Source organism: Aythya fuligula, chromosome 1 (assembly GCF_009819795.1).
Source record: "Aythya fuligula isolate bAytFul2 chromosome 1, bAytFul2.pri, whole genome shotgun sequence".
Lineage (NCBI taxonomy): Eukaryota > Metazoa > Chordata > Aves > Anseriformes > Anatidae > Aythya > Aythya fuligula.
The window spans coordinates 196,454,257-196,471,006 of NC_045559.1; the positions used below are offsets into that span (position 1 = coordinate 196,454,257).

Consider the following 16,750-nt stretch of genomic DNA (forward strand, 5'->3'; position numbering starts at 1 on the left):
GATGGGATTATTTTTGGTGTCTTATACACATCTCACTCAAACAATGCCAACAGCTTTCTGGACCCGTAGAGAGCTGGGATTGAAGAATTACAAAATTGTGACTGCAGCAGGCATCACATTTTGATGCCATTCTAACAAAAGGTTCATTATTAGCTGGTAAAATACCTGATCTAGAAATGCCTGAGGTAGAAATCATAACATGAATAAGTAAGGCTGTTTCAGTGCTACTTTTTATGACTGAACAGTGACATCTATGGTTCAAAAATTTACAGTAATGTTTTGTATACTTTTATGGTCTCAGGGAGTTTAAGTGAAATGAAAATGTTCAGTGTTTGTTGCCTTATGTAATAGCAGAATAGATCTGTTCTTTTATTTGTTAACTGACATTTTAAAATGATATAGCTTTAAAGTGACTTTAAAAAACAGCTTTCTACACCCATGTTGCTAGTTGGCAGTCAGCAGGAAGACAAAGCCTTCAAATCATTCTTAACACCTCTTCTATTTGTTTCAGCTGCACTTAAGTTCTGGGTTGTCATCCTCTAACACATTCTGTTACATTTATTCACTGCAGACAACCTGAGAATTTGATTCCTTTTTTTTTTTAGTTGAAAAAAATCCTTTTTCCAATAAGTATAAAAGGAAGATGGACTTATTATTATTATTGCCAATTGTTTATAATAGAGATGCACTAATTTCAGTTAGCATTTGGTATCAAGAGGAGATAAAAGTGAATGCATCAGATGGGTCAGAGCTCTACTGGGTGATGTATGAGCAAAACTGAAATGAATAGTCTGCTTACGAAAGCCAACATTCTTGACTGAAGTTGATTTAATGATGGTGCAACGCAGTCAGATATTTGAAGGCTGAAGTATTCGGCATGGATTCTAAGTCTAGGGATCAAAGTTAGTAATAAAAAGGCAACAAAGCTAGGAATAAAAAGGCAATAAAACAAGGCAGTGTTAAATTACAATATTTATCACTGACTTTTCTTCCTTTTAGAAGTGCTGCCATACACCTGCCAATGCTGAGCCACTGGCAAAAGACATCAAACTTTCCCATGACACACACACACTCAGAGCTGTGAGGCATTCATCCGGGAGGGCTCCAGCACAGCAAAGCATATGTCCAAATCCATGGAGTAGGGAAGCGAAGAGCCGATACGATGGCTCAGTTCACAGCATGGGTTGACTCGGCCAGCAGACTTGCCAGACCTTTTATGCGTTTCCAAACCTCTCGGCAGAGGCTGTAATTTTGCCTGGTGCTGCACATTGTGGCCACATGGCCGTGGACAAAGTGCAATCCTAAATAAAACCTTTTTGGTCAGGACTGCATCCTAGGTCTAACGAAGAATTTTTATTACATTTTTATTTTAATATCCAGGCAATGTATCATGTATTTCTTCTCATCTGTTTAATGCAAGAATAATAAGCAAACTTCCCGTGTCCAAGGACAACACAGCTGAAGAAAAGGCCAAGTGCCCCTGTCCTCTCAGTCCAAAAAGAACATTACTCTTTCAAGAAATCTTGGGCTTGCTCCTGTTCACAATGAAGGCACTGGAAATCTTGGAAATTCATCAACATTTAAGATCATACAGTCCATCTGGCTTCCCTCCAAGAAATATGAATATTTCATTTTGCATACTGATGCTGAAGAATGTTGATACGCATTCTCCAAGGCAGCAAATCTTGTGCTGTCACCATTGCATGGCTTCAGAGGGAACCAGCAGAGGAAGACAGAAAGCTCTGACAAGCACATGTAGTAGGGTAGGACCAATGCTCCCAGCATGTGCCACAACAGCCTGTACCAACAGCTGACCTATAAGGAACCACAAGCAATGAACAATACTATTGCCCAACACTTACACAGACATACCCCTCTACTGCCTACATGTAGTTTTGGGCATTCCAGTTCTTTTATTAGGTTTCTCTCATGCTCATTCACTAATCTGAGTGTGTCCTCCTCTATCCCTCCTCAGGTAGCTGTGTCACATCCTCTGACTCCAGCAGCTTCTCTTCTTGACTTCTTGATATGTCCCTCTTCAGTCATGTAAAGAGTCAAGAAAAAAAGGGCTTTTTCAGCTCAGACTTTACTGAAGAGCAACAAGCGGAATGTGAGGACACCACACAGGCTTCCTGTCTATACCTATGTTTGCTTGGCACTTGGTAAGCAGCGACAGTGGCAAAAGGCAGGCACCATGCCATCAGCAGATGGGATGCTGTTATGCAGTGAACATCTCTGTTGGTAGAATTCCCAGCCTGAGCATCTGAATGTCTGTCTATCCTCAGGTTTACTTGGCTTTATTGAAGAGGACGCTCCTAACTGCTGCCAATTCTTTTTTTGAACATGTGTATGCTTCTCTTTCTATCTATCACATGCAAGAGGAGCTGGCTTTTATTTGCTATGTGCATTCGCTTTTGCATTTGATCTCCCCATGTAGTTTCTTCTCCTGCTGTGCTGCTAGACCTGACAAACTCAATGTCAAGAAACAGGCCTGCCCTTGGCCCTGCTTACATAGTGTCTTGTGGTAAGTTAACTGATGGGAAAGCTGAAGGTGAAAAACATCTTTCACAACATTTATGTTTTGGTGTGTTTAGAGATATACCTGGCCAGCTTCAAGAACCGTGTATTCTTCAGCCATACATATTCCTGCCACTTCAGATTAAACTTAAATGTCTTCAAAGAGATGATCATTGCTTTATGTTACAACTTGGTAGGGAAATGAGCCTCAGCCTATGTTGAACTGGTGTTTTCTATGACAGGATTAGTGTGTATTTGCTTTGAAACTGTGAATCTAAATCCAGATGTCTAAAAGCATAGCTACAAATAAGATTGAAATAATCAAGAATATGTAAAAAACTTTAAAAATGAACTGATGCACATTTGGTACTAACTCATGTCACAGCATTTTGTTTTGTTTGTGTTTGTGTGAAAGAGACACCCAGAATAGAGAGCTGGTGAATTCACAGCTATGGCAGTAATCCACACATTTTCCCCGATGTCATTATTACCAACTATCTAGACCTCAAAAACACCCATGTGGTTGATGTTGCCAACTTGCTTTAAAATGTATTAAAATCACCACCTAGGTACCATGCCACATTTTTCCTCCCATTGGATTTTAACTCTGTTCATAAAAACATAAAATGAAGGAAGAAAAAACCAGGGAAAAAAAAAAAAAAAAAAGCACTGACTTTCTGTCCTTACACTGTGCCCACAGTCCTTGACTTCCTTGATATTTTTGCTCAAATGCTTCCTATTCAAATAAAATTGCCTACTCATATAAGCCATTTACTTCAATCAAAGCCAGATGTATATAGGACTGATCACATTAAAAGGAAGTAACTATACTTCTAATTGCAGGCTTTACAAGTACGAGGTTTTCTCTGTGGTTGGAAAGCTTGGCGCAGTATTCAGATTTGATTACAGTAAAGCTTTCTATTGCTGTGATTGCTCATGTTGTTATTCAAGCAGATAAACATACACTTACTATTGGCAGAACTAGTAATGCCACTCTATTATTAAGGTTGTGTGACATTTCCCATTTTAAGACCTCGTATTCAGCAGCTTATAGCTTAACCACACTTTAAACACTTGGTTGAGTTTTCTTGGGAAATTTCAGTCCGAAGAGCCAAGTTGTTAAGGAACGCGAGGCAGTTTGTCAGGTTTCAAAATGCTAACAGCTTTCTTTAAAAATAGCTTTACTGACCCATACTTAAGGGCAGAGACTAAAAATCTGGAAGAATGTGGTCTACATTACAGGGTTGTGGTTTCCAATGGCTCCAAGAAAACTGTACTAAAGCTGAAGTCTCCTTTTGCTGGGATTCTCCTGATTGTTAGCAGCACTACTGGTGAGTGTTTTTCCCCCTTTCCCAGGCCCTTTTAAGCATGCATGAGATGTCCCCGTGGGGTTCCAGGACACACTGTACCCTGTTTCAGCTTTAAACAGATAGCACTCGACATCTACTGCTGCCACGGGACTTAATTCAGACCTGTGGAAACATGTGAGAGCAAGCTGAGGTTCCTGTTGTGGCCACTGGTCCAGAAATCAGATTTTGGAAGCAGAGAAGCTCTTCTGTGCTCCCAGCGATGTCTCAGAGCATCTGAGCTATCTATGCATCCTCCTGTAGCCTAAGATCCCCATCTTGTCCTCCTGTTCCATACCTTCACACTCCTCGTGCATACAAAGCACCACTTTAGCAATTCCCAAAACAGGGCCATAATATTATCCTATTCCCATAGCTGCAGCATGAACTAAACAGCAGTCAGAGGCAGCTTTTTATTAACGGGGAACAGGACAGTAGGCATTTACACTGAAAGGAAGAACTCACAACAGGAGTACTATTACCGAGTTTGCATTTTAGATGATCAATTTATGCAAATTGTGTGTAAATTAGACACGGCCCCTTTGATTTCAGGCGTCTAGCCAGCAACTTTCATGTTACAATGTTGGATAACCTTTAGTTGACTGTTTTCTTTTAAAGTTAGCTACAAATATGTGCTTTCTTTTTCTCTCTCTTAATTTCCTTATAAAGCACAGTAGGGTGTTTTTTTTTTTTTTAAGAAGAAGGATGTTAACAGCATATGAAATCTGCTCTGTGAAATTCATATTAAAGAATTCATTTATTAAAATAAATCCTATTATTATTCCAAGGGACCATTATTCTCCAGAAATGCTAATAGGAAGAAAATATCATATTAGTATGATATTAGTATTAGTAAAGAGATCTTGATGCTACTGAACGCCCTGGGACTGGAAATGTGACTTTGCTTGCACAGTGTATTTTTAAACATTTCCTCTCCCAGAAAGCTGCTGTTTCCTTTCTTAAGATAAAAAAAAAATGAAGATTTATTACATTTTTATTCTATTTTAAATGAAATCCATTTGCTAACGTCTATGTCAGCGAATACAATGTCTGGCGATTCTTAAATGCACATTGCAATTTGTGGCTCCGTAACTAGCATTTGCAGTGCTGTTGGGCTCTCTGCTCTAAGGAATTTAATTACATGGTCTTTTTGTGCATGGAGGACACTAGCAACAGAATTGTTTTGCCTGGTGGAAAAAAAAAAAAACCTGCCCATGACTTCTCCTGACGGGGCTGGGCTACAGAACCACCGATGTACAGTCAGGGCCCATTGCGCTGGAATTATGGCTTTATAACAATCCCGTATTTACATACGCTGCTGAGGCAGTAAAAACAGCAAACAGATTTTTGAACGGCAGGCAGCTGAAACATCCCCACAGGGCACATGCCCCCTCACCGAGGCAGGAAGGCAGGCAAGTTAAATCATCTCTGCATCTGCATTCCAGCAGTGAGTTATGTTGACAAGAAAACTGTGTGTGCCATTTCAGTAATAAAATGGGTCCAACCTTCAGAGCCACTGGTTTCTCCCCACCCCACTGCTCCCCTCAGTGTGAACTGGCATGCACAGGGAGCTGGGAAAAAAACACACACAATTGCTGTGAAGCAGTTCATTAGAAAGGTTTCAATTTACTCATCACGAGATCGTTGAGCAATACTGTAAATAGGCTTAAATAAAATCAATAGAAGGAGTTGTTCTCATGCTTCCTAGGATGCTAACTTAGGGAATGGTTAACCTCATTTATTAAGCATGGAGTCTGAATCAAAGCTGTGTTATGTCCATATACATATTATAGACCTATTTCCTAGGGATTTACGTAGTTTTTAAATAATTCTATCAGTGGCGGCAGCATCCTTCTTCCTCAGGATGAATTTATTTGCCCTTGTTGTGCAGCTCTCCTTTTCTTGCCTTCCCTCAGTAAATAAAGACCTATAATGGCAAAAGCAAGCAGCAGCATCCATACTTGTGCTGCACAGCCCTGTGTCTCATTGCTCCCACCTGACTGCACATCTCCATCCACCAACAGCAACGCCGATGGCACCCCTGCTGCACCCTTCACCCTGCTCACTACAACCCAAGGCAGGGTAGCAGCCCAGCCTCTAACATTTAGCAGGCAGAAGTGCTTGCTGGGCCAAACTATAAATAAATCCCAAATGAGCTGTGGACTTATTCTGCCTGTGGCTGCACAAGACACCCCAGAAAACAGCGTGGCTACACCCTGTGCTCTGCAGAAGCACAATCCAGCTCCTCCACTCAGTACAAACTCCTCTGTTGAAGTGCACTGTTAAATTTTTGGAGGGAGATACGAGATCACTGGCATCTATGTACTGTTGGAGTTCAGGACAGGCATAAATGTATGCATATATGTATTTAATTATTTTTACTAAAAAGGCATGGCTTGAAGATGGCCCAGGGTTTCTTAAGGTAGAAGGGTCAGAGCCACAAAATCAACTAACTATGGAGGACAATGAAAGTAAATGCTGGCACAGGAGATGACAGCTGAATCGAAGCCAAGGATCCAGAGGGGATGCTAGCTGAGACCTCGGCATCAGAAATCCACACTGCTGGGGCTTACTATATAAGGACAGAAAACTTCTGTCTGACAGTCAGTTTTGCTCATCAGATTTCAGCCTTGAAAACTAAATTAAACTGTTCTAAGGCTTAGGAGGTTTCTGAAGTTTAGGAACAAATAAATAAATGAGTAAATAAATAAATAACCAACAAAAGCAGTTCTGTGAACAGGACCTTCACAAAAATACCCAAATTAAAAGCACCACACAGGTTGGGCACAGAAAATCTCAGTCTTGGTGAGGGGTTGGAAGGACTTTAGAAGATACTGGTGCCAGCATTAGGATGCATGGGGAGGACAGGGAACGTGTCCTGCAGCTTCCTCCAGGTGTGCAGGTTTCAAAGACATTCTGAAGTAACAGCCAAACACTCAGCTAAGAAAATGAGCTAGAGAGTGCAGCAAAACACCTACTCCTGGGGGAACTAGGAGGGAAATATGAGAGTGAGGCTGAAAACAATGAAAAGCAGAAATTACATTTACAGGTATGGGGGAACTGCATAGACACCGTTAAGCAAAAAGCCCTGGACAGTGGTTAGATGGTTCATAAAAAAAGCCTAGCGGGATTTTCCCTAGGGAAACATGAACCAAACCACTAACAATAAGTGAATGGAAAGCTCTCTGCTTCCAGAAGACCTCCCTATTAAGCATCCTCCTTTCTGGACTGGAAAATGTCCTTGCCGGGACACGGGGAACATCAGATCTTGTCAGTTCACTGTGGCAAATTTTTAGTTTGCCAGAAAAGGTGAATAACACTTTCTGCTAATACAGTGTAGGAAACTGGATGGGAAAGCTGTACACTGCAGAGATAGAACAGCCCTACAAAAAAAGGCCCTGTATGTATGCCATTCGCTTTTTTCCTACTAAGATATTCTTACGGTCAGGGTACCTTGTGCATTAGATAACTAGGTAGTAAGTCACTATCACCAAATCACGCAAGTCACTGTATAACCACTGGATAGTAAAACCCTAACATGAGCACCGTTTAAATCAATGCCCTATAAACTTTGGTATTACTCAGACCTTGAAGCACTCAGGCCTCCAAGGAAGCTGTAAAATATACTTCTGGGGGTTTATAATAGTGCGGACTCACTCTTCTACATGCAGACATGGAATCAAATTACGTAGTCACAAAAGGTGTTTGTAGACAGCTCAGTAATTATTTCTGACAGCTTCAGAAACAGAGAAGGGCAACAGTACCGCTGCATCTGTGATGGACGTTCGAAATCACCATCTTCGTGTACAACCTTCGATGCTGTAAATGGATCCTGAAAAATCCAGCTGAGCATTACGGTAATTGCAATTCTATTGGTTTCTATAGAAATAGGATTATCCTAACAGCCAATAAATCAATTTCCTCCTGGAATACTAATGCAATGAGAACGGGCATGGTTTCACCCTTATTTATAGAGCAAACAGCTTTTACACAATTTGCAATATCCATCAGAGTTTTATAGAGTTCATTAGATTTTTTTGTTTTTTTCAAACATGCTGCTGCATAAAGCCATCTCCGACAATAAATTGTAGAGGAAAACGAGGGGGAAAAGCCATAAAGTAATGCAAAATATTTACCACCAGATGGCACGCTCGTACAGGTGCCGCCGTTCTGGCAGGGATGCCTCTCGCAGGCGTCGGGGTAGAGGACACAGCCAAGCTTTAATTCAGTCAGGCCAACCACTTCTGCAAAGCTGCTGCGTTTGTTTTGGAGCGGCAGCTCGTTGTTATTTAGGACAACTGAATCCAGGCAGCCCTGAAAGCCGCTCAAGACCTGCGTCGTTCTCTTGTCGGTCAGGCTGCGGACGTTATCCACTTGGACCTGGGCTCCGAAATAGACGGAGCTATCCGTGCTGAGAGTCTGGAAGTAGAGGGGGGCTTTGCGGCGCTCCACGTAGCTGTCGTCCAGGGACAAGCTTGTGAAATTGCGATTCAGCTCCAGGAAGACAGAATGCCAGCTTCCGTCGTTGACGGCCCTGCCAGAAATCCCCAGGATTCCCGGGCCGCTCCCGCAGTCCAACTGGAACCAGAGTTTGCCATCCACAATCTGCAGGAGGAGAACAGAAATCAAAGCGCTTCAGACACTCAGACGTCTCGTAACACGCTCTCAGAGAGAATCTGCAAACACAGAGGATTTCCAGTCTCTGTACAGTGCTAAAGATGTCTCCTACATGACGCTGAAATAGCAAAAGCTGTGCCTTTATCATCAGCAATAAACAAACAGTGGTTAACCATTACTACTTAGAATTCACCGAAAGCCAGTTACTGTAGGCAAACTGCAAATACGGAGAAAATACAGAAATATAGCTGCGAAACACATGGGAAGACTGGGAACCCAGGGTGTCTCACTGAACAGGGCATGGACCACAGGACTCCTGGTCTGCTGTAGTGCTGCTGCTATGCCGTCGTGCTTCTCTGTGCAAGTCCTGCTGTCCACATGTGTGCTGCATTTGTGCTGTCGGTGGTTGATGCTACCAGACAGTGCCTCAGGGCAAGCAGCCACCTCTGACGGAGAGAGATGAAGTCAATGATCACTGCTATCAGCTGTGATGTTACGTGCTCTGGTCACGCATGAATCCCGTGCTTACATAACCTTTTAGAGCATCTCAGCAAGGTGTGCATTTGTCCCTAAGTTCAGTTCCTCTAGGGATAACAGTGATATCGATGGGGAAGGGGACACCATCAGGAACACTGAGGTTAAGCCAAGAGATGGTGCAGCACTGCCTGAGGGTGGCAAGGCTAACGGGAACATTTATGATGCTCCAGGGAGCACTGAGAGTTCAGGAGCACATCCAAAATACTTGTATACCAACACACAGTATGAAGAATGAATGGGACAAAGTGGAAGTTCTGGTCCTTTTCCAGAGCTATGATACCATTGCTACCAGTGGGATGACTCCCACAGCTGGAGTGCTAGGAGGGACAGGCAGAGCAGGCGAGGTAGAGGTGTTGTGCTGTCCAAAAAGGAGAGATGTGGCTGTACAGCCTTTGTCTTGAGGATGGTGCAGCAGAGAGCCTCTGGGTGAGGTTTATGGGGACAGACAGCAAAGCAGATTTCATCCTGGATATCTACTATTGACAGCCCACCCAGCATGACAGCACAGATGAGCCATTTTATATGCAATTAGGGGAAATCTCTGGATCAGTTGCCCTCATCCTTAGGGAAGATTCCTTCTTCAGAGCCATATGCTGGAAATATACTGCTATGACCAGCAAGCCTGGGAAATGCCTAAAGCATGTTGGAGATAACTTCCTGACACAAGCACTTAGTGAGCCAAGGAGGAAAGGTGCCCTCCTGAACCTGCTGGTTGGGTAGAAAAGGCTGACTGATGTCCCATGCCTATCAGTGCTCAAGAGACATTTGGATAATGCCCTCAATAACATGATTTATCTTTTGGTTTGCCTTGAACTGGTCAGATAGTTGGACTTGATCTGTGTAGGTCCCTTCCAACTGAGCTATTCTAGTTCCAGTTCTAATTCTAATATTCTGGTTTGCCAGAAGTCAGTTATTTTCCAGGGAGGCTATGCTATCTGCTCTGCATATACCTCATGTAAGACAGCTTCCAGTTTTCCTCTTTTCCTCATGTTTATGCTGGTTTCATGGCTTTAGAACAACTTTTGTGACTTCTTATGATTGAGACACTAGAACAGGTTGCCTAGAGAAATTGCGGATGCCTCATCATTAGAAGTGTTCCAGGTCAGGTTGGACAGGGCTTTGAGCAGCCTGGTCTCGTGAAAGATCTCTGCCCATGTCAGGGGTTTGGACTAGATCTTTCACAGTCCATGCCAACCCAAACTATTCTATTATTCTGTGATTCTATTTTACGATTCCTCCCTCATGCCCCTTGTCCAGGAGGGTGGCTATAAAGGGAATATGGCTGACAAGTGCTAGGCAATTGGCAAGCTGGAGTGCTGGAGGAGAATGGGATGTAGATGTGCTTCCCATTTAATCTGCCCATGCATTGACTATAAAATACTATAGCCCTTCCCCCCTGATAGGGAAGGTCTAAAAGTAAAATCCATCAAGAACTATCTTATGACATATTAATTGGATTCAAGCTATCTGAAAGTTCTTGTAATTATTTTACCTTGATGCCATAATCTAAGATTTATTTATTCCTGCAAACCCCATCTCAAGACAGTTCTGTCCCATTATTTATCCCTCTGAAAAGCTCAAGGTGCTGTGTCCTTTTGCAGCCTTCCCTGCAGCACAAACTGTGCTGTGCACCACCTTGCCCATAACACAATGCTATTGCTCTCCTCTAGCAAAGCAGGGGTGCAACAGCTGTCAATTGCTCATAGGCCAAAATACTTGAGACCATACATTTTACTCTAGGCAAAGAAATACTCCTCAGATTACAGTCTGAGTACTGTTTGCCACTTGCCAGTGCTCCAGTCTTCACTAAACTTAAGTCTATATCATACATTAAAGCACAAGTTCCCCCTTGATAATCATACTATTGTTATTGTCAGCACTTTACTGCCCTTGGAGGTTCACAAAACTACTTGGAGAAAAACTATGGGTAAAACCTTGACTTCTCATGATCTCTGGACTTCGTGTCTCCACTTTCCAGATCTTAGTCTCATAACCAGTTGAATTTGAACCAGGGTGTAACCTGAAGCCAAGCCACGTGGTCCAGGTGGGGTGCCACCACACCACACTGCTCCACTGCTCTGCAATTGCTTGGACAGGGCAGATGCAGACACCAAACACAGTGAGCTCCACACAAATGCCCACTACCTAAAATATTCTGAATAGCATGAAGGATGAACAGCATGTTGAAGGAGCCAAAAGAACAAGAATTAGGTCCTGCTACGGGCAACTGGTTATATTGAAGTCCTTGACCTGTAGGATGTAATGAAACTGAGAAGAAATGAGGTCTGTGATAGTAACACATGTTTGAGGGATGGATGTTGCTTGGTACTCCTACAGCTCAATCAAAAAAAGGCTAATGGATGCATAGAAAAGTAAGTCTGGACCATTTTTCATTAGAAAGTCTTTTCTCAAAGGACTCAGAACTCAGCTATAAACTATTTCTGTAGATTGAAATTAGGCCTATTAATGGATCTGCTCAGGAGGAATCTCAGTAAACAAGATGCCCTGAGATGATTTCCTGAGATGGTGCAATAGCTTTACTTTTCTCTGTGCAACAAAATAGTCCACAAACCTTGAAGGTGCTGCTCAGAAAGCATGGTCTGTCTCAACAGGAATACAAATCGCACAGAAAAATACATGCCAACATATTACACTATGAAAAATGGCCATCATTGGATAGCAGTTAACTTTCCTCTTATTCTAAAGATTTTTTCCTATGGAAACTGTACTACTGATTGTATATGACATACATATACCTCCCCTAAGACTACTTATACCCTGAAGGACCTACTGCCTGCATGTCTATTGCCCTTATTCACAGAACATGCTTTTCCAATTATCTTTATAAATACAACACCACATATGAGCACCTGGGATAAATATTGCAACATTTATATATGGGAAACGATGATGTATAAGATTCACCATTAAAATATGTTTTATACATCTTTCTCATCCATTTTTATTTCTTTTTGCCAGCAGATGATCTGACATACACGATAAATGTATATTATCTGAAACGCTGTGCTTCCTTCCTTTTATTAAAAAGGCACTAGTGACCCCCACCTTAGGCTAGAGTGAAAGATGGGAAGGATGGTCCAATTTGCAGTACTAGCCTAAGATATGATAGATATGCATGGGAATCCACACTCTGCTACACTCTTCCTCTGGGATCTCAAGCAAGTCATTATTTTCAGGTCTCCATCGGTAAAACAAGGGTAACATCATTTCCCTACCTCACACCAGTGCTTTATGGATAAATACATTAAAGACTCTGACATGCACAGAATCCCCTAGCACTGGGACCATAAAAATAGTTTTATTAAATGGATGGTCACAGGCCTTGCTGTAGTGGGGCAGAGAGGAATTATTTGTCCCCTGCTGGCCCCGAGCCTCTAACAAGGTTGAGGAACACCAGAGGGCTCCTGTCCTGCATAATCAGCAGCTAGGCTGGCAGGGCAGGGAGGAGAAAGGTCTGCTGCAGAAGGGCAGAAAGACATCTCCTCCCCTAAGCACTGAGAATTCAGCTGCAGAACTTCGATTCAGCAGTTAATTCCTGTGATTCCTCCTAACTGATGTAACGTCAGGGGCACTGTTTCATCCTCAAAGAGGAATCCTAGGTTATAGCCTGGACTTTGGTACCATGAAAAGCTGAACTTTAAGTAAACTTCTGACCAAATGAGGTACATGCAAACAAATAGTATGGAAATCCAATAAAAGACCAATGCTTGTGCCAGGGCTCAGCGGTTATCCAGACAACAACCTCAGAGAGATGACTAGACTGACTGACAATTCGTAGCACCAGACTCTCAGCTCAGGACTGAACGTGTGACACTGCTTTTTTCTCCAGCTATGTAAAAAACAAACAAACAAAAAAAAAAACCACAGCAGAAAGCTTGAGTTATTCTGTCTTACAGCAGAGACCTGAAAACCCTGCAGCCCCTTGGTAATGCAGAGACCCTCTGCATCTAGATGAAACTTAGGAGATGCTGCTTCAACCACAGGGACACACAATTCCCATGGCGCTTCCAGCTGCCCACCTCTGAAAGCTTTCTGGGCTCAGTTATACTGCCTCTCATTGCACTCATTAGGACAGTGAGGTAAATGCACACTTAAACATGTATGCTCTTGTAGACACAAAGTTCCTCACATATAAAGTGGGCAGAGAAGTACAAAGAACGGAGACGGCTCCAAAAGGTGATGCAATCTGTTACATTTCAGTGGTTTCATTCAATGAGCAAAATGGAGCCAAGCACATACTGTAAATTATATTAGAATATTAGCCTGGCTAAGATGTTTGGCTAACATTCATATTTGTGTATCAACATAGGTAATAAAATGATCAAATGGTTCTTCTGAGACCACCTTAGGCTCACACAGTCCATCTGCAGTCACACACCATGGATACAGCATGCTGCCTACTAATCTATCTGGGGAAATATTTCGTTAGCTGAATTACATTTCGGGTTCGTTTGTGTAAAACGGTATATTTAATTAAAATATTACTTGTTTCAACTCCAGCCATAGCTGGGATCATATCCAAGCTTCAGTCTTATCCAGCATAAGCCATGCAGCAGTAATGCATTAAAATGTATAATACACACTTAACCATGCAAAGTTTCACATTAACTGCCTGGACGGGAGAACATATGCTTGCCTTTTACCATTTAACAGCTATGTTTCTGGAATGAGGAGAAACTCTTCCTTTACCTATTTTTAATCCTTTGAGTTTTAGAAATCAAATCAAATCTCCACTATATTCCTTTAAAAAATGAAATAAACTGTGGAATTTTCTTTTGGAATGGCCTCATTACGTTTTAAATTGTTAACTTTTATTTTTCCCAGATAGATGCTACATACGAAAAAGGAAATGGTGATGCTGTTTTCGGCATATGAAATCCTCCAAAGGAAAAAAAAAATAGCCATCGACCTGCATCTCATTTTGCTCCAATTGTCTTAAAAGCAGGAGCGCACAATGAAAAAATGGCCAACCTCTCAAAATCGATGGATGAGCTGCTTTATTTGAAACAGCTGAATAAATAACACCCTTATTATATTGTATCAACACAGTGTAGCTGGTAGGCTTTCAGCAAAGTAGTAGACGGGCAGTTTGCTCTATGGAATTGATTATTCATCCAAGGACACCGTGCTATGATTATGAAATATTTCCATCACTAAAGTTATCATAAATGTATGAGTTCACAAAATTAAGCTGGTCATTTAAACAGTGAAAACCATACTGCAGCATTAATTTTTAAATAGACTGCAACAGGGGAGACTTGCTTGAAAAAAATCAATGCCACTATACACCCCAACAATAATGTTGGCTTCTGCCTGTTCTCCCATGGGTTTGTACTATGTGGTGGGTCTAAACTTCTTCCAACTCCACCTTTGTTTGGGGTTTAGTGTTGGTGCTGGGCCTTCTGGTGCTAAACAAGCAACATACTTAAGTATATGCTTAAAATTAAGTTATGTGAGCAGTTCCAATTGCCTTCAAATACAGGAAGTTAAGCAAGTGATTAAGTGCTTTGCTGGAGTGGTGCCAAGGTGCTCAAAAGAGCACAGGATCCCATCCTTTATCATTTATTTGGAAAGCTTCTCCTCATGTTTAATTTAATTGAAAGCAATGCTCAAATGATAACAACTTCACATTTATAGACCTCTAATTAATCTACTCAATGGCCTCGTTTCTGAGAGCCTCCCTATCTCACAACATACGTACTTGGTTAAAAGAAAAAAAAAGAGAAAGCTTAACCTCTGGATTACAAATGAAAAAATATAAGCTCAGAAGATCTAAGGGTAACTTACCTGAAAACATTGGAGTAAGGGATCCCCAAAGTGCAGTTCATGAGTAAGTTGATATCCTTGAAGAGTGGCTAGGGCCACATCCCTTGAGCAGAATGCCACTTGTCTACCATTGAGCACCTTTGTGAGACCTTAGTCTGATGCTCCTCTGCTATATGAGCTTCATGAACAAAATTAGGAATTCCTGACCTTTTAAGTGATACCACATCTCCAAAACCACACCAAATGTAATGCTTTTCTTTTCCTTAAACCTCGTGCTTATAGAATCCAAGGGACAGATCTGGGAAAGGACTTACTTCAACAGAAAATCCTGCCCTACCTAAAAGATGAAAAGCAAGGTGTTAGACTCTAGGAGGGGAATTCCCTGTGTCATTCCCTGCCGGATGCATTGGAGATAATGGCACTCTTGCGTCTTAGCACTGCATACGTGACCCTGGAACTCACCCATCAGACACATGATGGGCCCAAAGATTAAGATTAAGTGTCATGAGATGGATTCAGATCCTTCCTTGCAGCTAGGAAGCAAAAAAAAAACAAAAAAAAAAACAAAAAAACATGACCCTGAGATTGGCCTCTGAGACAGGAGCAGAACACCAACTGTTCTTGTCACTGCTCCTTCAATTATCATTTTGTCTTCCCAGTACCTTTCAAAGCAAAATGATTAAGGTATTGTGGGAAACCATGGCCAAAACCATGAAACTCCTAATCCATAACTAAGAACCCAACCCAGACCACTGCCATGTGGGGCTCTCTTATTTATTTTTATGTAACATCATGAATTTTTCGCTTTTGGCTCCAAAATTGCCTGGCTTCAGCTGGAGATTTCCACTCAATTGCCTACAACCCAAAGATTATCAAACTTCTCCAGAAGGAGAGCAGCCTGAGTTCAGTCCATCAGCATCAACACATCTCCCACTTTGCAGCAGAAGCACTACCCAAGTCATAGAGACAGAGGTAACAGGATAGTGAAGGAGCAATGGCAGGATTTAATCACTGCAGCTAGGTCTATTCCCAGAATACTGTCAGATGAGCTTCATGGGATGTCTGGTTCCGAAGTAGGCTTTGGTGGCTGGCTTAGCTGTTGCAATGGTGATTCTGGGCATGCTTTCTCCTAAAGCCTAGGATACCTGGGGCTCAGGGGTTACTTCCCTAACCAAAGCCCTACCGAACTGCAGTACAGGATGAATTTCCCCATGGAAATAACTTTTCCTACCACCAAAGCAAGGGTTAGTGTTTTTACTTTCATCCATGCCTTCCATAAAACTAGGAATAATAACAATGATAACAAAAATTGTAATAATCAACTCACTTAAAATAATTATGTGGAAAGGTAGATGTTATACTTGCACTGCAGAGTCCACTTGTTTGTAATATTTGAAATAAATGTTATCTAGAACAGGCATGATTTAAAACACCATCATCCTGACCTGTTGGACTCCCTAATCACTACAGTTTTATACACTAAACTCTAAAAAAATAAATTTTCCTATAAACACTCTAACACCATTTCAGTCTGCTTCTGTATCATCTACTACCATTTTCAAGTGGCACCTTTCACCAGGGCCATTTGTTATTTTTATAAGCATTTTTCAAAACTAAATTGCAACATTCCCTACTGATAGATACTAAGAGCAACCTCACTGGAGGCTTCAAAAAAGATCTTCAACCTTTCAGCTTTTTTTTTTTTAACAAAAAGTATATTAAAAAGTTCTAACAGTGCCTTTCTACATGTCTCAAAGCAGACTTTAATCGTCTCATACAAATCTCAGCACTGCTGAGAGTTCCCAGAGAATGAAAGACAATACTCCTGCTGATGAAATATTTCAGTCCAACAGCTATAAAATCATTTGTTGCTTGTTAATAATAACTCATCTAGCAATTTTAACATTACCATTCAGCCAAAAGTGATGTGAAGATTGTAAATACAG

The 16,750-nt window shown here is 41.6% G+C and overlaps 1 protein-coding gene across 7 annotated transcripts in view; it reads right to left on the minus strand.

The window, feature by feature from the left end:
* Nucleotides 1-16,750, minus strand: part of FAT3 (FAT atypical cadherin 3) — a 418,888-nt gene that overhangs the window by 17,418 nt on the left and 384,720 nt on the right. For all 7 annotated transcript variants that reach the window (XM_032196191.1, XM_032196182.1, XM_032196148.1 and 4 more), the window contains one exon: nt 8,000-8,468. In XM_032196191.1, coding sequence (XP_032052082.1) covers nt 8,000-8,468 — 469 coding nt within the window. The remainder of the gene's footprint in view (nt 1-7,999; nt 8,469-16,750) is intronic.